The following is a 20,865-nucleotide window of genomic DNA, read 5'->3' as shown; positions in this document are numbered from 1 at the left end:
GCACTCTTCTGGCATCTCGACAGTCCTTGCGTTGAGGGAGTCTAGCATCGGGGCAGCCAATCACGATACGGAAGATCTGGGAAAGCATCCAGCCAGCGATCCCAGAAGATGTCCAACCCGCCACCGATCGTACACTGATGAGTGTAGAACGCCTGCTCCACCCACCTCCTCGCCTCGTCCATCTTGTCCTGCTTGACGCTCCATTTCGCCAGCGTAAGCATCGACGTGATCCCGCCATCAAAGTGCAACGACGGCAATTCGTTCAGTATCCTGCCCTCGCCACCTTTCGATACTGTGCATCCGATCGATTCGAGCGCCTTTAGCTCCGATGCAACTGCAGCGTCAACATCGTACGCGCTCTCGTGCAGCGCCTTGAGCTGATAGATCTTCATCAGATCCGGACGCAATCCCGGCCTCGAGGCGTCGTACGTCGCCTGCACCTTTCCCACCATCTCTTCGAGCGACTCGGCCAGATCTCGACGGTCATCCTCCTGCTTTTCCTGCGATTGATCCGTTGAAGTGGACGACTTGAGCACGATCCGACTTCGTTCCTGCAACATCGACAACGACCCTCCAACGATCTGACCTCTTTCTCGCACCTTTTCCTCGCCGTCTCGTTCGTCCAACTGGCAGATACCACAGTTGCATTTGAATCCGTGCTTGGACAGTTGCGACCGACGGATGAGCCAAGGTTGTTCGCCTTTGACGTACTGATGCATGATCTCTGTGCCCTTTTTCAGAGGATGAAGTGCACGCGTGGTGACGATGTCGCCAAAGAACACGGATGACACGTTGGGAAGGCATGCGTGATTGAGGATCGCCGGAAGTGGGTGCACCATGGTCGAGCGCGTCAACTCGGAGTCTTGCTGCAATTTGTCGGTGGTGGTAGAGGTCGATTTGCCACCGGGGTTCGCAGCTGGTCCGAAGGCGTTGAAACGCAATACACCGTCGACGTAGCTCGAGTCGATTGAAGGGCGCATGGAGCCATTGAGGATCACTCGACGCCACTCGTCTTGCCGAGCAGAGCTGAGATCGAGCTGCGATGAACAGGCCTGAACGAGCGCATCTATCTGACTTGCTGGTGTCTGTTCGTCCGTGTAGTCGCGATGCGGAGGCGCAGGGTACTCTGCCGCAACCCACTTTGAATACTCCATCCCCGGGCCCGCCGTCAAACCCATGATGGGCAGCGTCAGCTCGTCTGGTCTATCGATCATCGCCTGAATGCTCTTGGTCGCTGCCAACACTTGCGTCGTCGTGCTCGTGACCCCCGATTCGACCGAGTATCGCAACAGAAAAACACCTCTGGACCCAGTCTCGGCGGCGTAGCTCGATGCAGCTGCTTTGCAGCACAGCAGCAACTCTCCTTCCTCCACATCTCGTGTCAGAACCAACCCTCTCCCTGCACCGGGAATGTTTTCGATCGCGACAGGTCCGAACCAATCCTGAATGTCGAAGCGTGGAGTTGCATACGATTGCGAGTCAAAGTAGTATGCCCACACGTTCTCATGCGTGGGACCGAGCGCAGATGCCTTCTGTGCGGATCGAACGGTGTTGAGGGTCTCGAGGATCCGGTCTTGTGCTGATGTACGCTGTGAGCGAGGGTATGCGGAGAGAGCTGCTTCGAACGCGAGACGACTCGCTGCGAAGTCGCACTTCTTGTAGAGCACTTGTCCTTCGAGCTCGAGGCCTTCGGCTGTCGCGCTGTCCGGTTTGTTGGAGAGCGGAATGCCGAGTATGCGAGCGGCGCAGAGTTCGCGGTGTGCGGCTCCCGGACGATTCTCGCTGAGGAACGACTGGATGAGCGAATGCGTCCGTCTGCCCAGCCCCGTCTTCTCTTCCGCTGAGAGGGTCCCCAAAAGCTGTTCGAGATGCTCTGAGGAAGAGGAGACGACGATGCGAGCGAGCGGCCCATCTTGAAGCCATCGGCAGCCCCTACTGTTAGCCGCGGTGGGAGAATTGCACAGCAAGGATTTGACATCGCTGAAATGTTGATCGTCGTCTTGTGCCACGTCGACTTTCCAAGAGACCTCTTCTAGGATCTTCTTATCTTGCTCGCTGCAGCGGTCGAGAATGTGAACGTCTGTAGGAGTGTCTGCGCGAACACCGGGAACGCTCTTTCCACCCTGGCACGGCCCGCCCTTTGCAAAGTGGTTGAGACTGATGTAAGGCTCCCGTATCGCGATCACTGTTCCTACGGGAAGATGCGCATCTAATTGTGCTCCGCTGAGATGCAGATTGCTTGTAAAGTGGGCGATGCTGATTGGGATCGCGTTACCGGACGGGAGCACGCCGATGAAGGTGCAGCTGACGTAGAGGTTGAGACTGGAGGCTACTTTGCAAAGGATGTACCGACCTTTGAATCTTTTGGGCGCTTCGAGCTCATCTGCATCGACGCGTTTGAGATGATCTATCGGAGTGTCCGAAGCATAGCTGCCTACGCCGTCGAAGGTCTGACGTGGAAGGTAGAGCCTTCTGCGCTTGCGACCGGATTCTGGATCGTGGCCAGCAGTATAGACCTCCTCTTGACGCTTCTTGATTTCTGCTGCTTGCCTGGCCAGAAGTGCTTTCAATGGCACTGGCTTGAGCTTTTTGGGCGCGGCGAGGGCGTCTTGCTCTTTGCGTAGAAAGTCCCTCTCTTTGTCTATGGATTTATTGTAGTTCTCGAGCAGTGCTTGTACGGCGCCTTTGAATAGGTCCGCGTCCATGAGAGGATCCAAAGCAGATTCATCCTCATCCTCCTGAGTCGTTGTCTCTGCGCCGTCAATACCGGAGTCTTGCTCGTCGGGCACAAGATCGTCTTTGGCCGGTGTGAGGGAAAGATGACGAGCGAGGTTGTCCTGAACCTCGGTGTCCGGATCCGAGAGTTGGAGGAGCTGCTCGGGATCCGGCAAGGACAGACCTATATTACGAAGAGCCTTGAGTAAGTCCTCCATGATGATGAGGCGGCCGCCGTACCTTCGTTAGGCTGTTGTGGAAGAGGGTCGAAGCTTTGCGGAGTAGCACCGCTCAACAGCATCACGAGCACCGAGTCGTGTGGCTTCTACATTTCTAGAAGAAACGTCAAAAAATTGACACGTTTCTCGGAAGTCGGGGAGAGTAAATATCGGCCGGTAGACTCAAACATCATAGCTTTTCAATGCAGCTCTGCAAGAGCCTCAATTACAACGCTGAAACGATGGGGACATGGCAGTAGAGAGATTATATGTCCATTCTGGAGGTAGATGCGACACAGAAACATGATCTGTCAACGTGGGAATTAGCCTAGGAACGCAGAAGCTTCGCGACTCGCGGAGAAAAGCAAATGGAAGTGCTTTGCTCTGGATAAAGCCGCTCGCTTGCAAGACGAGGCGAATTCAGGCGGCGACAGGCGGTTACGCGAGGCGGGTGGTTTCAAACTCCCCCTTCCTCACTATCGGCACAACGCAGATACACCGGCGTGTCCGGGGCCATACCGCTCAGCAACAGGCTCCTCTAGAACGTGACCGCCGAGATGAGTACGAGGACGCCTGCTTGGCACCAGGTCGGGGTGCGAAGAGGCTTCAGACCGTTGGGGACTGTGAAAATTCGGCTGTGTCAAGAAAGCATACGTGTCTTGTCAGCACAATGTTGCATCCGAGCCGGCGGCAGACGTGAAGCTGCACACCTGCTGAACAGTCGAAACGATAGCGGCCGGAGCTCGATCTGTTCAGAGCGGATCAAGATGAAGGTTTGCAGAATTCGGCAGGTTCGAGCGAACGTGGACGCTCTCGAGCCGCGTTGCGATTGGATCAACCCACAAGTGAGAGTGACCTCGCAGTGCATTGCATTGCCGCGCATGCCTTTTTCTGGGCAACCGTGGTCGGGGGAAAATAGCGCGAAGCGGCATTTCTGAGCTTTAAAATTTCGTCGTTCCACACAGCGACCCCCGTCACGAGGACCAAAAGAAGCGGAAAAGGGTTTTGCGCTGCCGCCCGCGGCCACATCCGACCGCCGTTTTTGCAGCACAGTCGGACTCGTGTGTACCTCGCTCGCTTGTGCGAAACCCACGGAATAGCCGAGTTGAGGTTGTGGTCTCTGGCTATCACCTGTTGCGGCTTTCGCAACGGCTCGTAAAGATCCTCAACCTTTTGTGATGAGTGGTAGCGTAGCCGGTGGGCTGCAAGACCGCTTGGACCGCGCTGCATGCCGTGCTGCCCTTTTGCACCGCAGCTCTCTCGCCCGAACCCACCCAGATCTGCAAGCTGATTTCGCTATCTTCTGCGACCCACAAAGAACACACAGGAGGTCGTAGCGGCAGCCCCTGAACGTGTTCGCATGTCCCACCGGCTGAACCGCGAGGCTGCCGGACATATATACGTCGCTCCCATCCCTTGTCGTTCCTTTCCGCCCTCCTCCCTCCACTCTCTCACATCTCCTCTTCATACGCACATTCAGCGATGGCGGACATCCAAATGAACCGCCGCGAGGAATCCTCGCCTGTTGGCGAGAAGGACACCACCCACGACTCCTCCCTCCCGGTCTACGACGCATCTGCCCAACCCGTCGCCAAAAAGTCTCGCCTCGGTGCTGTAGGACTCATCTTCGCGTGCGGTGCAGCTCTGTTCTCAGATGGATACGTCAATGCCTCCAGCGGCCCCGCCCTTACCGTGCTGTCTTATGTCTATCCCGACTACCCTGGCTTCGCAACCTTCGAATCACGCTTTTCGTCTCTCGTCTTCGCCGGTACCGTCTTTGGCATGCTGCTGTTCGGCTTCATCGTTGATCGTGTCGGACGACGCCATGGCATGTGGTTCGCCTCGATCTGGCTCACGCTCTGGTCCATCCTCATCGCCGGCGCTTGGGGTGCTGGTGGCTCCGTCGGCGGTCTCTTCGCCGCCCTGTCCGCCTATCGCTTCATCATGGGTATTGCCATCGGCGCCGAGTATCCCAGTGGTTCCGTCGCCGCCTCGGAGAACACCGAGGGCGAAGGCGTCAACAAGAACAGACAACAGATGTACTTCATCATCGCCACCAACACCATGATCGACCTTGGCTTCGTCGTCGCTGCACTCGTCGCCTACATTCTTCTCCTCATCTTCGGCATGAAGCACCTTGCCTGGGTCTGGCGTCTCACTCTCGGCCTCGGCGCGATCCCGCCCTTGCTCGTTTTCTTTTTCCGAATGGGCATGCACGAGCCCGAACATTTCAAGAAGGGCGCGATCAAGAAGAACGTCCCTTACTGGCTCATCTTCAAACGATACTGGGTCCGTCTGTTGGCGGTCTGCATCGCATGGTTCTGTTACGACTACGTTTCCTATCCATCAGGCATCTACAGCTCTATCATCGTGAAGCAACTCAACCCTGCCGATGGCGCATCCGACTACACCGTTCTCAAGAAATCTCTCGCCTATTCCACCGCCCTCAACTGCTTCTACCTCCCCGGAACCATCATTGGTGCTCTTATTGCCGACAGACTTGGTCCCAAATACACTATGATCACCGGTCTCCTCTGCCAGGCTGTCCTTGCCTTCGTCATGGGCGGTGCATTCGGCCAGATTCGTCAACACCTGGGCGGATTCATTGTGGTGTATGGGCTCTTTCTGTCATTCGGGGAGCTCGGGCCCGGAAATAACCTCGGGCTCCTTGCCAGCAAGGCCTGTGGACCAGCAGCAGTGAGGGGCACGATGTACGGTATCGCTGCCGCTATCGGAAAAATCGGCGCTTTCAGTGGCTCATACGCTTATCCTCAGATTCAGGCCGATCTCGGGTCTCCTGACAGCAATATCTACTTTGCCGGACCGTTCTATATCGCTGGCGGCCTGGCCATCTTCTCAGCCGCTGTTACCTTCTTCTTTATCCCCACTATTGGTCAAGACAGCATGAAGAAGGAGGACGAGGCTTTCCGACAATATCTCGCAGACAACGGATATGACGTTTCTCAGATGGGCCTTCTGGATGCGGATCACCCTGCCACGTTCGAAGAGGGCGCTAGAACTAGGTCCAACACGGATTCGATGGAGAACAAGGAGAAGGGCAACAATGCTGTTGTCTCTTCCGCACCCGTCAAGACGTAGGGCCACCGACCTGAAGGATGTATCATATTTATCTCACCACGGAAAGACACGAAAAATGTACAGGAGTGCATTTGTAGAACTGTCAAGGAGAATTGTCACTTTGCTCTGTATGACAGGCATTTCTTACAATGACATATACCCATGGGACGAAAACCTGCCCCACCGTTCACCTGTGCTGCGCATTGAGACGAGCATTGAATTCTGCGCAATGCTTGAGCGGATCTCTGGTATCGACTTTCTCAATGAACGAAGTCTCGGTGAATTTGAGCAAGTGTCGCTGCTTGCTCTCGTGGACAAAAACGTTCTTGAGATGAACAAGAGTTCCCTCCTTGAACGTGAAGTGCAGGGTTGGGTCTTTGTAAAGTCCGACGGTGGAGGGGACGTAGAGCAGGCTCCAATCGTTATTGCCAAAATGGAGCACAATGTATCGTTTCTGGGTTTCGGGGAATGTGGGGGTGAGGATGTTGGCGGCGATGATGGCGATGAACGACATGGAGTGGTCGACGAGGGTGTCGAAGTCAGAGTTGAGCCACTTGCGGGGTGAAGTGATACCGTGGGGGGTGATGAAGGATGTTCCGAGAAGGAAGTCGGACGGAATTGAAAGAGGGGGGCATGCTCGGGCGGTAGCATTTCGGCTTGAGGGAAGGGGCGGATCAGCGCGAGAAGAAATGTTGCTATGACCAGAAGAAGTGGTGCGGGAAGAATTGGTACTGTTACCTCGATAAGCGTTGTGGTTCGGGAGGAGAGGTACAACAGCACGACCAGAATCGTTGCTGCGGCCAGTTGAATTGCTGCGAGAGGAAATGGCTCTGCTCCCGTTGTATAGTGGTAAAAGGTCGTCACCGTTATCAAGCCTGACAAGTGACGAGCTAGGTTTGTATCTGCGACCAGGGCCACGAATATGTTCGACAGACTCATCATCGTCAACGTCACCGGACGACTCCGCTCGTTCCCGCTTCACACCAAGTGCATCAGCATTGCCAGTCTGTCGTGTTCCTATCAGTGACTGGATGACCTTGATCAGACCTTCGCCCTTTTCGGGGACGGATAGAAAACCGATGATTTCTTCTTTCTCCGCACCGGCTGCGGCGAGAGAGATGAACCTGTCGAGCACCTCGAGGTCAGAAGCGTTGGCATGAGGCGTGGGAGTGAGTGGAGCGGCATGATGGTAGAGGATTGGATGCGGGCCACTAGGGCAAAAACAGGATGAAGAATTCCGAGCGCAAAGTCTATGCGACGAGAGGAGGACGACGATCTCTTTATGTGGAGTCAGAGTACCATGTACCTCTGAGTTCGTTCTTGACGTTTTCCTGGAGAGGGAATGATGGTGAAAGGCTTGGATGACGAGAAAGAACACTCCTTTTTAAAACCTTCAAGGAGTGCGGAAGCGGAATATGTCTCAGAAGCTCGCTACCGTCATCCGGAAGAAGTCGTAGTGGCTGGAGTCACTGGAGCTTATGCAGCATGGCTACGCCGTTCGGAAACGAGTTCCTAGTGCGAACGGGCTCGGCGAGCCGTCTCTGGATGGAGAATCGTGCACAAGCTCAACATATCTTTTAGCCAAAGAACAACGTCCTGAAAATGTCTTTGTGTGATACTTGCATCTGAACCTTCTTGCGCTTATGCATCGCAAGGTGGGACGGACGCTACAGTAGCGGAGAGAGAACACGTTTCGTCACATTTCGTACCGTCGACACGCGTCTTAGTCGGCTTCCTCCGACCAGAGTTCCGCAATTTGTGTTCCGCATCAAGCTGAGTTCTGCCTATATACAGTACCGCATCACTGTATCAGTGACCAGTACTCTCCGCCCTACCACCATCATCCCGCTGCTCCGCTGGTATCGAGGCTCGAAAGCCCATCGCCGCCTCCTTGTCATTATCGACAACCTCATCAGGGTGCTTTTCGTTTGGCACCAGCTGGGTCCTGCGCACGTCTTCAGCGGCGTATGCCATCTTGCCAGTATCCTCATCGTCTTGAGCCCATTTCTGAGGAACCTACTAAAAGAGGATGTCCGCACCATCTCTAAGCTTTGCTCACACCGTTGAACTCGACTGCTTCCTCCAAGAAGCCAACGTCACCACCACAGATCTGTTTGCTGTGCTCGGAGACAGTCGTTACCGCGAGACATTCCTGAAAGGCGTACGAGCCGTCGTTGCCGACTACAAGAAGCGAGGCCGTCAACCTCCTCCCATGTATTTCACTTCTCCGCAAAGCCGCCAACAACCAGCCGAATCGCCCGTAAAGCAGGAAGCCCCCTCATTGCCTACTCCATCTCGAGTCGGCGACCAAGGCTCCGACGATGACATACGTACGCCACCCATTCCGCACCTTGACTTGCCCCTTTTGGACATCGTGCCTGGCTCAGACATCAAGCTTCGCGACCTGACAGCTCCACAGCTCTGGACATGTCTTCACGACACCACCCTGTTCGGCTCGAGCATGTCATTCTTAGCCCGAGTCGCACAGCACACCATCACACGCGATCTGGACCGACTCGTGACACTCGATCTCGGTAGAGGCGAGTTCGCCGTATTGCAAGTCTCCAACAAACTGCCCATCCAGGAACAGCTGGTCTTCAAGTCTCGATTTCCAGTCGGAAGCATCGTCCACATCCTCAATGTGACACGCTTGGATGTCGGTCGCTTCAGGTATCTCAATTTTGCTGAAAGATCTTCGATCAGGAGACTGGACAATGTCAACTTCGAGGTGGTGGAGCGAGTCAATTCGCAGCTGAATCGGAATCGCAAGAGAAGCTATGCCGAAGTTGTGGTCGAAGAGGTTCGCAGCAGTTCGGCGTTTCTGGATCAACGCAGCCGTCGTGTGCGAGAGCGTTTTTCACAAGGCTGATCACAGCGCCCTTTAAGAACGCTCACAACGGGTCAGACAATCGAGGTTTCACGCCATGCATTCCTCCAACCTAACATTTCTCGAATCTAGGACGAGGACGACCTCGAACCGAACACGAACACAGCAATGCAAGCCAACATCGGAATCACCGTCATAACGGCTAGCATGAACCAATCATCGTTCGACTCCTTGAAACCGGTCTGCGTAGCTCCTGTCTTTGTGTAATCGTTGATCAACGACCAGGTGGATTTGGAAGCGTCTGCACGTTGGTTGAGCACGGTCTGGGCCATGTGGAAGGTGTGCCAGAGGGTGCCCCAGCCAGCGCCGATGATTTTGATGGGTACTAGGGCGAGACTCGTCACAGCGGGGACCTTGTATTCGGGCGTACCTGCTTCAGGGGAGGAGTCTGGGATGGAGGTATCGGTGAGACGAAGGGGAAGCGAAGGAAAGACGGCAGCGGGACGACCGAGACAGGCCATATCCGCAGCACCGTCGTCCGGGTTGATGGCGGAAGCGATGCCGTGACGCGAACGCAGTCCACCGGTGAGGATGATCTTGAGTCGCGAATCCGCTGGAAGGCTGGAACGACAACGACGGGCAAAGTTCTGGAAGAACGCTTCTCGCTTGCCCGTTCGTGCTGTGGTCTTGGAGGTGGGGTCTACACCAGCACCTTGCACAGTATTGGCACCTGTCCCGGTAGCTTTCGGGTCCGACTTGCTGTTGGCGGAAGCGGTCTTGGAAGAAAGCTTTTCGAGTTTGACCTTCTCAGCCTCCGAGTCGAAACCTTCCATGACAAACGAAGGGTTCTCGTAGTTTCCGCCACTGATCTCGACAAAGTCCACCTTGCCGGTCTCAGCAAGCCACTTGACGTTGAGCAACGCGTCCTCCTCCGTCAATCCACCCTGCACATAATCGGAGCTATTCAGCTTCACACCGATAATGAAGTCGTCCTTGACCTTCTCGCGCACCAGATCTACAATCTCAAGCAGCAATCGGGCGCGGTTCTTGGCGGAACCACCGTACTGGTCCGTTCGCAGGTTGGTTCGTGGGCTGAGGAATGCTGCGAGTTGGTATCCGTGACTGCCGTGAAGTTCGACACCGTCGAAGCCTGCTTCTGCGCAGATGAGCGCGGCTTGAACGAAGCGATCTCGTAGTTGATGGACCTGCTCGGTGGTCATTGCTGCTACGGGACCCCAAAGAAGATGGTCGAAGAGTTTGCCGATGGGACCGAAGTTGCCCATGGTGCTCATGGGAACGGCAGAGGGAGCGAGGGCGGGAGCTGTGATGCCACGTCCAGAACCACGCATTGACTGTCGACCTGCGTGAACGAGTTGGACAACGGCTAGAGGGCGAGACTTGGGATTGACGACGTCGGGCTGATCGCGACCAGTGCAAGCGTCAGCATACCTCTTCATAGCGCCTTTGAAAAAGGCGAGGCTCTGCTCATCGTATGGAATGACGACGTCCCAGGGTGTGCCGAGGTGGAGAGGGTCGATGGCGATGTTGCCTGTGATGATGAGACCCCATCCGCCGCGAGCCCAGGCGCGGTAGAGCTCAAAGTGGGCATGATTGGGTGGTCCGCCTCCAGTTCGAGCGAGAGTCTCTTCCAACGGAGCCTTGGCAAGACGATTGGGAGCAACTTTGCCACCCTTGAACTCGAGAGGCCGACCAATCAGCCCGGCTTCGGGGGCTTTTTCGGATGTCGCCATGGCTGGATTCGGATGATGTAGATTGTATGGGGGCGGTCAGAGATCAACAAGTTGGAAAGATGCCAAGGCGTCGATAAGCGCTGCGAATTCGCGCTGAGCTTCAAAATGCGGCAATGCATGCTCCGAGAAGAAATGCGCTGAAAGTCGGAAGCGGTGGACATCGCGAAACGCTGCCGCGGCGGTAACTTGCAGATACTCAGAGCATCTCTCTCAGATCATCCAGGCTCACTCTCAGTCGATCACCTCGCTGAAGAAGCTATGGGCATCGACGGATCATTGCCAAGTCGACTCAGTACAAATGCGAATAGCCTTCAACAACAAAAGAACAGGAAGATCAATTCCAAGCTGAGACTGAAATACAGCAACGAACCGAATCAGGGCAGACCTCGACCCTTGTTGATCGCATCCGCGACCTGCGATGTCATGGGACGGTTCTGAGCATAGCGGACATAGGAGTCAAGATACAGCTCGTCGGTGGAAGTAGTAGCCTTGAAAGCCTCAAGACCAAAGACGGCGTCAGTCCACTTGTTCCACCTCTCCAGCACGTCCGATTCGAGAAGCTTGTCCGGCTCAAACCCTCGGAAGTGCTTCAGCACGTTGGTTGCTCGGTACAGCCAAGGAGCCACTGTGCAGTCGACGATCGAGAGCGACTGGCCATCCCAGAAGCCCGCTGTGCTGGCGGACGACATGGAATGGACAAAGTCGGTGAGGTGGGAGGTGAACTCTTTGGCTCCTTCGAGCTGCTTTTCGACTTCCTGTGCCTGGAGGTATCGGTAGAAAGAGGGGATCAGGTTGCGGTTGAGCTTGTCGACTGCGAGACGATAGACTGCTCGCTCGTATGGGTCTGAGAGAGGAGGGAGAAGCGTCTTGCCGTCTTTACCTCTGCCGTACTTCTCGTCGACGTATTCCAGGCTGCGAGGGGAAAAGCACACGAGTCCACAGTTAGTTTGTGCGCTTCTTGTCCGGCGAAGTAAGCTGCACGCAACTTACATCACGGTCGATTCAGCGAGACCTTTTCCGTTGGACAGCTTGAGCGCCGGAACGAGTCCTTTCGAATTCAGCTCGAGCAAATCGGCTGGCTTCTTGTACGGGTCCACTTCGCGATACTCATACGGGGCTGCAGGATGAGGGTTTTGGAGCGTCAGCGATGCCCGCGCTCAATGTGAGAAGTCAACCCTCAGCGCAACCTACCTCCGAGATACTCAAGAGCGATCCAGACTCGATGCACGAATGGGCAGAAGCAGGCACCGAACAAGGTCTGCTCCGACGGTGTCGAGTGAGCCTTGACCGTGTCCAGCGCCTGCCCCGTGCACTCGGTGTGATACACGGCGTCCTTGTGTCCTGGTGCTGGCTTCGACATTCTGCAGGCGATACTTGTAGAGACAAATTTGCGAAGATGCGGTTTGCGGCGAGCAATTTGAGATGTAGCAAGTCGAGGCAGGGTTGAAGGAGCAGTCAGCAGTCGCAGAGTGAGAGGGATCTGCATGATGATCGTTGGCGGTGTGGAGGTTTGGTTAGAATGTCAGCGGTTGGCGTGTCTGTGCGTGGTGCCGACAGATGCAGGGTCTCGAGCCTAATGCCGCACAACGTGCTTCGACCGCCGCACTCAACATCGAAATTTGTGCTGGCCGGTCCAAGTTTTGCTTCACGACAGCCTCCTTCGCCCACCATGATCCCAGCTGCCTCAGAGTCACCTTCGGCATGTTGATATACATCCCATAGAAAGATATACGAATCGACTCGTCCGGCTGATCCCGCGGGCGCCTGTCCGTACAACGAGGAGGAGAATCGCTTCAATCGAATGATGACGACGATGAACGTGTTCAAGGTCGGAGGCGCCGTAGCTCTCCTGGTTGCATTTGCTGTATCGACCCAACAAGTGTTTCAGTCTGCCTCTGTTGCAGATGCACCAACCTCTTTCACTCTCGACAGGACATGGCAGGTTCTCGGCCCCTTCCCTGCCGGGATGAGAGAGCTGCCCTTCGGCGGGTTTCCTGCCTCGGCCACAGCATTCTACCCAGGTCTGCTCAATACAAATTTTGGTTCGAACAGACATTTCTCTACCTATGGACCCACAAATGCCACCACTTTGCTCCAATCCTTTGAAGCGAGCGTACAGAGTCAAAGCTCAGAGCGCGTCAGACACTCCCTGACCGTGGAATACCCAAACGTCGACTGGCCATGGGTACGCAAGAGTGCAGGGTGGTCCTCGCTGCAATGGCAGATGATCGCGGCAACCGACCTTGATATCGAGCAGAACAGCACAGCTCTTGCTATCACTATGGACAAGACCGCAGAATTTGCCATGGTACGGAAAGACTCCTTCTCGGTCAACGCCACCGTGCCGGGTGCAATCGAATGGCACACTGGTGATTGGTACTCTTACATCGCCGCGTTTGCAAAGGAAGACGAGCCCCTTGTCGGGCTGCCTATTTCGCACCATCTGGTCCATCTCGACCGAGGATTATACAAGCTTCTTGTTCGCTCGCAGTACGAGATACGAATCTTTGGCGATCCACGAAACAGCGGAGGAGCGGAAAGTCCAAAGATGACAATCGGCATCGACATTGCTGCTCGTGGGCTACAAAACGCGAAGCAGCAAGATATGGTTGAGGCTCACACCGATCCACATCACAGCAACGTACCTCATATCGTGGGTGGGTGGATGGCAGGCTGGGGTCTCTCCTTTGGGATACGCAGCATTAGTCCCAACGAGACGTACATCTTGCACAGTGTCAACTTGTCCGACGACAGCCCAGACGCAGTTCGAACAGGCCTCAAAGCCGAGCTCGGGTCTACGCTTACGATGTCTCCCTCACAAACAGTCGCCGTACCTGTGCGTATCTCACAAACCGCCCCGATCGACTCGAGCCTGAGTTCTTTGGTCCTCAACGTCAGCCTCACAACCATCAGTGCCCCTGCTGAAGTCAAACTCACCAAGAGCGTGCGAATTCCTCTTGTCCACAAAATGGCATTCTGGCAGGCTGCTAGTGACGAACAGGATCATCATGCATACATGTTTAGCTACCTTGCCGACGATGGCACCGTTCAAATGGCAGCGGCTACGCCTCCGAAACAGACAAATGCTGCCCTAGATGCACCGCTGCCACCTCTGATCCTGACACTGCACGGAGCAGGCGTCGACGTACGCGACCTCTTCTTCAGCAACAGCATCCGACGTCAGGACGAGAGCTGGGTGATACTGCCCACTGGTCGAACACCTTGGGGCTACGATTGGCAGCTGACGTCGCTTGAGGCAGCCGATGCAGCTGTGTCAGCCTTTCACAAACACCTATACGGCCTACCACCCACGATGACATCTGCAGAAAAGCAGGTGTGGCAATTCGATCCTGAGAAGCTCTTCGTGATGGGCCACTCGAACGGTGGACAAGGAGCGTGGTACCGGCTCTCGCGCTTTCCGGATCGCGCAATAGGAGGGATGGTCGGATCCGCCTACACAAAAGTATCAGACTACGTTTCTTTTGCATGGAAGATAGGCAGACATTACATCGATCCGGCCCTGCAAGGGATACTGCACAGCGGTGTGACCATGTTTGAAAACGATCTATACGCCAGCAACCTCGCCGGCCTGGATCTGCTCGTCAAGTTTGGATCAGCGGATGCCAACGTTCCACCTTGGAATCCCAAGGACATGGCCATGGTGGTAGATGGCTGGAATCGACGTTCTGGGCTGGTCGATAAGCTCAAAATCTCCGAAGTTGCTGGACGTCCGCACTGGTGGGACACGCTGTTCTCCGAGGACGACGTCCAGGCTGCGATCGAAGCCGCATGTTTATCGACTAGGAATGTTGATTATAGGATGCCGGCAGTACCGCAGACCTTTACACTGACCGTGTTCAATCCGGCTGAAGCTGGCTCGAAGGGAGGTTGGCGTATTTGCGAAGTCGACAACCCGGGTCGACTTGCCAAGTTGGAGGTGCGTTACGCGCAGACCAATGAGGCAGACGCTGCGAACGTCCATGTCGTCGCCAGAAATGCAAGACGGTTTGAGCTCGACTTGACCACCGCCCGTCGAACTAGTGACGGCGTCGTCGAAAGCACCTTCTGGAATGCCACCTCTCTGCATGTCAGTATCAATGGTCAGATGCAGCAGGCAGACATCAGCAACGTCGAACGAGTTCAATTTGTCCTTCAGCAGAATGGCAAATGGGCAGGATACGCCGGAGACATCTCAGGTCTCACCTCGAAACCAGCTCGACCAATCGGACCGTTGCTGCGCATTGTATCTACGAAAGGCCCAATGCTGCTGATCGTCCCATCCAGTGGGCCTCAATTCGAGGTCAAAGCTTGGTTCAAGGTGGCACAACGCTTTGCAGCTGATCTGTTGCTTTACGGCGCGATCAACTCGCAGATCCTCACCGATGGCGAATTTGCCTCCTCCGCTTCAGAGAAGAGCTGGAAGCAGAGCAACATGGTGACGTTTGGCGGACCGAAGATCAACCTCTTCACCCGATCCATCTTTGACAGGTGGCCCACACAAAGTTCGATACACTTTCCTTCGGCCCGAACATCGGCTCAGTTCCGAATTCAAGATCGTCTCTTCTACGAGAACGGCACGGCTCTTGTGACGCTGGCACCTCACCCGACCTATGACGAGGGCCTGGCATTGGTGGTCCACGGAATTGGAGCGGAGGGCATCTCACGAGCAGCGCGATTGCTGCCAACGCGAACGGCTACCATGATCCCGGAATGGGTGGTGACGGACAACACGGCGGAGTGGATGGGTGAGGGAGGCGTTCAGGCTGCTGGGTGGTATGACCACGAGTGGGGTTGGTCTGAGCGGATGTCGTACGTGCAGTGACCAGTTACGATCTAGAAATGCACTCGTCTGCCGCTTTACAGTATCTCATAGCTGCAACTCATGGCTGCAATAGATATCATAGAGATCTCACTTGGCATTCAGGCCAGTGCGCGCTAGCGTCGGAGTGAGACTGAAGCATGGATGAAGAAGTTCTACCGGACATGTGGGAATAAATGCTGGAGGATGCTAAGCAAATGCGCTCGAGGAAATCCGCACCCGTACAGTCGTCACTCACAACTGGAGTTGGTGTGTCACCCGAATGCGAGGAGTCGCTGTCCAGCAAGCTTTTCCCCGCACTTTGTTCCCGCAACTTGATAAACTCTCGCCAGCTCGCTTCTATACAGTATTGCAGTGTACCCTCGTGCTGGACCCTGCAGCTTTGGACACGCGCAGCGTCTTGGCTGGCTTAGACCCGCGGCTGCAGGCTCGTGCAGAGCTTCTTTCCCCCGCACTTGTCCTTTTTTCGAAGCGCTTTGTGATTTAGCCGAAGGCAAACCAAAATGTAACTCACACAGTGTAAGTTGGCAGAGTGACACAGCAGAGGACCCTTGCTGAGTCTCGAGGTGCAAGCTGCCGCCACTACGAAGCAATGTTACCGTATGAAAGCGGTCATGTGGCTAGAATGCGAGCCGCTGCATCCCTCAGAAAGGCAGCGCGCGCCAAATGGGTTTACCCTCTGTTGCAGCAACGCACAGTCATAGCGACAGCCGACAGAAAGGCAAGCAACTCTCTCACAAGCTGTTGGTCCTTCGCAGCCCTACCTCTTCGCTTGGGCACATCCGACTGGCATTGTGCCACTCTGCTAGTCATGACACGTCGTCTTGTGCCTTCTCTTCGCTCGCTTGAGGGCCTGAAGTGATATATTTATGACCAAAACGCTGCACGGAGCAAGCAGATTCCGCAAACGTACATAAGGCTGGATTCTTGCTGCTCTTCCTGCTCCTTTTCCCTTCTCCTCCAAGTCTCGCTTCAAAGAGGGTCTGGACATCTGCTTAGCCTTTGCCACCATGGGTCTCTTTTCTTCCCCAACGCTGCTCTCCGATGCTTCGGCGTACGCCACCCCGGCCAACATGGCCCCTCAGACTGTCGAGGAGGCTCAGAAGGCCAAAAGCTACGATTTCATCATTTGCGGCGGCGGCACTGCCGGCTGTGTCCTTGCCAGCCGCCTTTCGGAAGATCCCAACACCTCTGTGCTCGTTCTCGAGGCCGGCGGAAACAACGATGCTCTCGAGGTCAAGGCTCCCCTCGTCTTCACCAAGAATTTCAAGACCGAGCGCGACTGGGACTATACCACGACCCCTCAGGCTTCCGTGCTCAACAAAGAGATGCAGTGGCCGCGTGGAAAGCTCATCGGAGGCTCTTCCTCCATCAACGCCATGATGTACCACCACTGTGCGCCCTCCGACTACGACGAATGGAGCGAAAAGTTCAACTGCAAGGGCTGGTCCTACAAAGAGCTCCTGCCTTACCTCAACCGTTCAGAGAAGTACACCCCTCACGCTTCGCAGCCTGATGTCAAGGCTGAAGAGCGCGGTGCTTCAGGTCTTTGGCAAACGGGTCACTCGTCTTACAAGGCCGAAGTTACCTCGAAGGGCTTCGTCAATGCTTGTGTCGAGGTTGGCATCCCCTTCAACCCCGATCTCAACACTCACCGTGGCAGCGAAGGTGTAACTCAGTTCACCACGTTCATCGACAGCACCGGAAAACGCTCTTCGGCAGCTACCGCCTACCTTCCGCTTGAGGTGCAAAAGAGGTCTAACCTCACCATCGGCATCCATGTCATGGTCAATCGCATCATCTTTGATCGCACCGGCTCCCGTCCCAAGGCGATCGCCGTCGAGATGCAGAACAAGCGCGACGGCAAAAAGTACTACGCCGCCGCAAACCAGCGTGTCGTTCTCTGCGGCGGTGCGATCAACTCGCCTCAGACGCTCATGCTCTCGGGTATCGGCCCTGCTGCCATGCTCAACAAGCAAGGCATTCCTGTCATCGTCGACAATGCTCTGGTGGGAGAGCGTCTGAGTGACCACCTTTGCCACAGCACCATCAACGCCCGAGCTAAGCCTGCACACACGCTTGACTACCTCAGCAGCGACATCAAAGCCATCCCATCGCTCGCTCGTTGGCTCGTGACAGGAGGCGGTCCGGTTTCGAGCAACGCAGGTGAAGCTGCCGCTTTTGTGCGCTGCAACGATCAGTCACTGCCACTCGTCAACTCAATGACCAAGCCCGAGAATTGTCCTCAATTCTTTGGCTCGATGGGCAAGGGTCCCGACATTGAGCTCATCTGCACGCCTCTTGCCTACGTAGACCACGGTACTACTCCTGCTCCGGCGGGTACCGGCTGCGTGTCCATTGTCGGTCTCAACGTGCGTCCACGTTCCAAGGGCACCATCTCCATCAGGTCGGCGGACGCATGGGACAAAGCCATCGTCGACCCGAAATACTTTACCGACCCTGACGACAACGACCGCAAGGTAACGCTCGCCGGAATGCGTCTCGCCATCGCTGTCGCCAAAGCCAATGCTTTGCAACCTTATCTGGAAGATTACAAGAGCGACAACGAGGACGACTTTTACTGGCCGATGTCTTCTACCGACCCGAGCAAGCTCACGGATGACCAGTTGATGACGTTCATGAGCAAGACTGCGTTCACGCTGTACCATCCTGTTGGCACGGTCAAGATGGGTCCCGATGCGTCCGACTCGGTCGTCGACACGGCTTTGCACGTTCACGGTGTAGACGGATTGGTGGTCTGCGATGCGAGTATCTTCCCGGAGCAGATCTCGGGACATCCCACTGCTGCCGTGATTGCTGTCGCTGAAAAGGCGGCAGAGCTGCTCAAGGACATTGCAGCTGATAAAGCGTCTTCGTCTAACATTTCGTCTCATCTCTGATCATCACAATGTTGTCTCCGTGTTCATTTCCTTCTCTTGTTTCCTTGTAGTTCGTGCTATGGCAATGTGATTTGTTGGGCATCAGATGGCCGTGTGTGTGAGTGTGTCGCATTAGACTTTCCTGAAAGCGATCGAAGTGGTCGTCGAGCCTTTTGCACCACCGAAGGTGAACGAGGGTGTGGGAAGCACTTGTTCCACCTCGAAGCCTCTTGATGTGAACCTTGCTATGAGTTCCTGCTCGGTGAAGTTACAAGAGGTGATCAGGAAGATGCCATCCGTCTTGACGAGTTTGTTGACGGCGTTGGAGTAGAGGTCGATGGGGAGGGAACCGTTGACGGGTTGGGAGGAGAGGGCGATTGCGTCCAACGTGCCTTTGTCGCAGACCATGTCCCAGCCTTGTTCTGCGTCGAGCTGGGAGCGAGGCATGCTGAACAGTTGGTCTACCGAGGTGGAGTCGAGTAGGTCGGCGGTTGTGAACTTGACGCGCTCGCAGTCACCGCCCCTTTTTTGCGCGATGGATCGAGCCAACTCGATCGACGCAGGAGAGTAGTCGATTCCGACCAATCTTTCGGCGTTGATGATGTCCTCGAGATCGGCTGAGGATTCGAGCATCTCGAACAGCAGGTGTCCGTTTCCCGTCCCCAGGTCCAGAATTGTCGGTGCTGAGTCGGTCGAAAACTTGTCGGCCAGTGTTTCGCTGTAGTATTGTTCGACGAAACGGATCATGCGCATGACCGCGTCTTCTCCGAACCAGACTTCGCCTTCTTCGCCGATCTCGTTGAAGTTGGATACTTCGCGCGCGTAGACTGAGTCCCAATGCTGCTTCGTGCCGAGTTTGGATTCGGGCAGCGGTTCGCCGTCCTTCCCTTGATCGACGGGTTTGGTGGACTTCGAGACGGGGATGGAAACGCTCTCACCGATTTGGATGGTAGCAAACTCGTTCGGATCGATTCCTTGGCGTTTCGCTTCCTCGATCAGGAGCTTGGGCGGCTCATTGACGTCTTCTGGAGTCAAACGGAAACTTCCCCAGTGGATACCGAATGATTTTCTGCTCTTGACATCGCGATGCACCAGGACCGAGTCTTGCGGTGCAAGATGGATAGTCGACATGACGTTTCGTGGGAGATACGCTCCGATAGGGATCAGAGATACGTCGAATGGACCGAGCGCTTCGCCAATCTCCTTGAACGCGGGACATGTTGGAAGTGTATCCTCCTTCTCCTTTGGCATCCCCCTTGGCACAGAACGGTATCCTGTATCACCGGCAAAGTAAACGCTTGCCTTGCTGGAAGCGTCAGAGATGGCGTGGAACGTCCAGCCTGCCCACAGCGTGCGATCGCGATCAAACGCACCTCGACCCGAGAAGTGTTGTGCGGGAACGCAGGTGAGCTTGAGGACCGCTTCGTCAGCCAACGAGACCGTGCTCTGCTGCCACCAGTCGCATTCCGTCACCTCGGCATCGGTCAAGCCAAAGTTTGACTGGAACCATGGCTTTGTGCCGAGCGTGCAGAACACGTGGGGTCGCTTGACACCGGAGGAAGAAGGGTTCAGGAGCTTCTGGATGGTCGTGTAGTCGGTGTGATCGTAGTGGTTGTGCGAGAGGACGAGAAGGTCCGGCCAGGCATTCTTGCCTTCCTGTTCGGTAGCCTGAGCGATCTCCTCTACAGTGACAGGAGCATCTGTGTAGCGCTCGGGGCCAAACCATTGCACTGGAGACACGCGTCGAGAGAGGACGGGATCGCAAAGGATGGTGACTATCTTGCCGTTGCCGATGGGAATCTGAAGATGGCAAATGGCATGTCCGAGCCAAGTGAACGTAATGCTCTCCTCTTCCGGGCCAACTGCGCTGACTGCTGTCCATGTTGGCTTGTTGACGGGAGGAAGGATGGCGCTGCCCGCAGAAGATGCGATTTTGGGAGGCAGAGGCACTTCGTCCCAGTCAAACAATCGAGCACGGAGAAAGCCAAGGATGCCATGAGGGGAGGCAGATGGCCAGGGAGACTTGAACTTTCTTCGAGACACGTCGAGCGTTGCAGCTGTGCTCGACGACTTGGATACATTAGACCAGTGCGGCGGAGGTGAGGTTTTGTAGTAAGCAGGTGCGATTTCGCTCTGGTCCTCTGGCTGGGAGAACGACCATGAGCCGGCTGATCCGGCCCTTTTGGAAGCGGTGGATGACATTCTGCTCGCTGAACGGTGTAGTAGCAATGCGAGACTGATGATCCGAGGTCGAATGGCTCTTGCCTGCATCAGATGATGCTTGTTCTTCGGATGAATCCGATCAGTGTGAGGAGGATGCAGAGGCGACGGTCAACACATCACAAAAAAGTTGACGTTTTATGTCCTTTTTTGGAAAGCTCGAATAATCCATCTGTAGTCAATCCCGCGGAGATGCGTATTGAATCGGTCGCGGTCGTGCTTGGCTCTTCGGCATATCCGCTTCCAAGGCGTAACCGAGGCCCGACGAGAGTGACACGACCCTGGTGCTCCAAACTGCGACGTGTTGGTCTGCACAGAAATCCTCTGTTCTCCACCACGAGACGGACCGCTGTGCGGA

The 20,865-nt window shown here is 55.4% G+C and overlaps 10 protein-coding genes across 10 annotated transcripts; 4 read left to right on the top strand and 6 right to left on the bottom strand.

Annotated features, from left to right (window-relative positions):
• Positions 1–41: 41 nt before the first annotated feature.
• On the bottom strand, positions 42–2,933 carry PHSY_000277 (hypothetical protein; the record flags this gene model as incomplete). Its single annotated transcript, XM_012330919.1, has 1 exon — positions 42–2,933. The coding sequence occupies one exon, from the start codon at positions 2,931–2,933 to the stop codon at positions 42–44; it is 2,892 nt and encodes a 963-aa protein (XP_012186309.1).
• A 538-nt stretch (positions 2,934–3,471) lies between these two features.
• PHSY_000276 (hypothetical protein) lies at positions 3,472–4,163 on the bottom strand (the record flags this gene model as incomplete). The annotated part of the gene is made up of 2 exons (XM_012330918.1): positions 3,472–3,568; positions 4,003–4,163. 2 exons carry the CDS (start codon positions 4,161–4,163, stop codon positions 3,472–3,474), a joined length of 258 nt encoding a protein of 85 aa, XP_012186308.1.
• A 267-nt stretch (positions 4,164–4,430) lies between these two features.
• On the top strand, positions 4,431–6,032 carry PHSY_000275 (potential glycerophosphoinositol permease; the record flags this gene model as incomplete). Its single annotated transcript, XM_012330917.1, has 1 exon — positions 4,431–6,032. One exon carries the CDS (start codon positions 4,431–4,433, stop codon positions 6,030–6,032), a length of 1,602 nt encoding a protein of 533 aa, XP_012186307.1.
• Positions 6,033–6,198: 166 nt separating this feature from the next.
• Positions 6,199–7,985, bottom strand: PHSY_000274 (nimEcyclinB; the record flags this gene model as incomplete). Its single annotated transcript, XM_012330916.1, has 3 exons — positions 6,199–7,222; positions 7,318–7,342; positions 7,847–7,985. 3 exons carry the CDS (start codon positions 7,983–7,985, stop codon positions 6,199–6,201), a joined length of 1,188 nt encoding a protein of 395 aa, XP_012186306.1.
• A 55-nt stretch (positions 7,986–8,040) lies between these two features.
• PHSY_000273 (DNA repair protein Rad50) lies at positions 8,041–8,880 on the top strand (the record flags this gene model as incomplete). Its single annotated transcript, XM_012330915.1, has 1 exon — positions 8,041–8,880. The coding sequence occupies one exon, from the start codon at positions 8,041–8,043 to the stop codon at positions 8,878–8,880; it is 840 nt and encodes a 279-aa protein (XP_012186305.1).
• Positions 8,881–8,966: 86 nt separating this feature from the next.
• On the bottom strand, positions 8,967–10,589 carry PHSY_000272 (potential NADH-dependent flavin oxidoreductase; the record flags this gene model as incomplete). The annotated part of the gene is made up of 1 exon (XM_012330914.1): positions 8,967–10,589. One exon carries the CDS (start codon positions 10,587–10,589, stop codon positions 8,967–8,969), a length of 1,623 nt encoding a protein of 540 aa, XP_012186304.1.
• A 374-nt stretch (positions 10,590–10,963) lies between these two features.
• Positions 10,964–12,075, bottom strand: PHSY_000271 (hypothetical protein; the record flags this gene model as incomplete). Its single annotated transcript, XM_012330913.1, has 3 exons — positions 10,964–11,501; positions 11,580–11,706; positions 11,781–12,075. The coding sequence occupies 3 exons, from the start codon at positions 12,073–12,075 to the stop codon at positions 10,964–10,966; spliced, it is 960 nt and encodes a 319-aa protein (XP_012186303.1).
• Positions 12,076–12,555: 480 nt separating this feature from the next.
• Positions 12,556–15,411, top strand: PHSY_000270 (hypothetical protein; the record flags this gene model as incomplete). Its single annotated transcript, XM_012330912.1, has 1 exon — positions 12,556–15,411. The coding sequence occupies one exon, from the start codon at positions 12,556–12,558 to the stop codon at positions 15,409–15,411; it is 2,856 nt and encodes a 951-aa protein (XP_012186302.1).
• Positions 15,412–16,418: 1,007 nt separating this feature from the next.
• On the top strand, positions 16,419–18,308 carry PHSY_000269 (aryl-alcohol oxidase; the record flags this gene model as incomplete). Its single annotated transcript, XM_012330911.1, has 1 exon — positions 16,419–18,308. One exon carries the CDS (start codon positions 16,419–16,421, stop codon positions 18,306–18,308), a length of 1,890 nt encoding a protein of 629 aa, XP_012186301.1.
• Positions 18,309–18,419: 111 nt separating this feature from the next.
• Positions 18,420–20,489, bottom strand: PHSY_000268 (methyltransferase MppJ; the record flags this gene model as incomplete). Its single annotated transcript, XM_012330910.1, has 1 exon — positions 18,420–20,489. One exon carries the CDS (start codon positions 20,487–20,489, stop codon positions 18,420–18,422), a length of 2,070 nt encoding a protein of 689 aa, XP_012186300.1.
• Positions 20,490–20,865: the final 376 nt, after the last annotated feature.

The sequence above is a fragment of the Pseudozyma hubeiensis genome (assembly GCF_000403515.1).
Source record: "Pseudozyma hubeiensis SY62 DNA, scaffold: PHS4, whole genome shotgun sequence".
NCBI classification, from domain to species: Eukaryota; Fungi; Basidiomycota; class Ustilaginomycetes; order Ustilaginales; family Ustilaginaceae; genus Pseudozyma; species Pseudozyma hubeiensis.
This window is presented reverse-complemented; position numbering and strand designations above follow the sequence as displayed.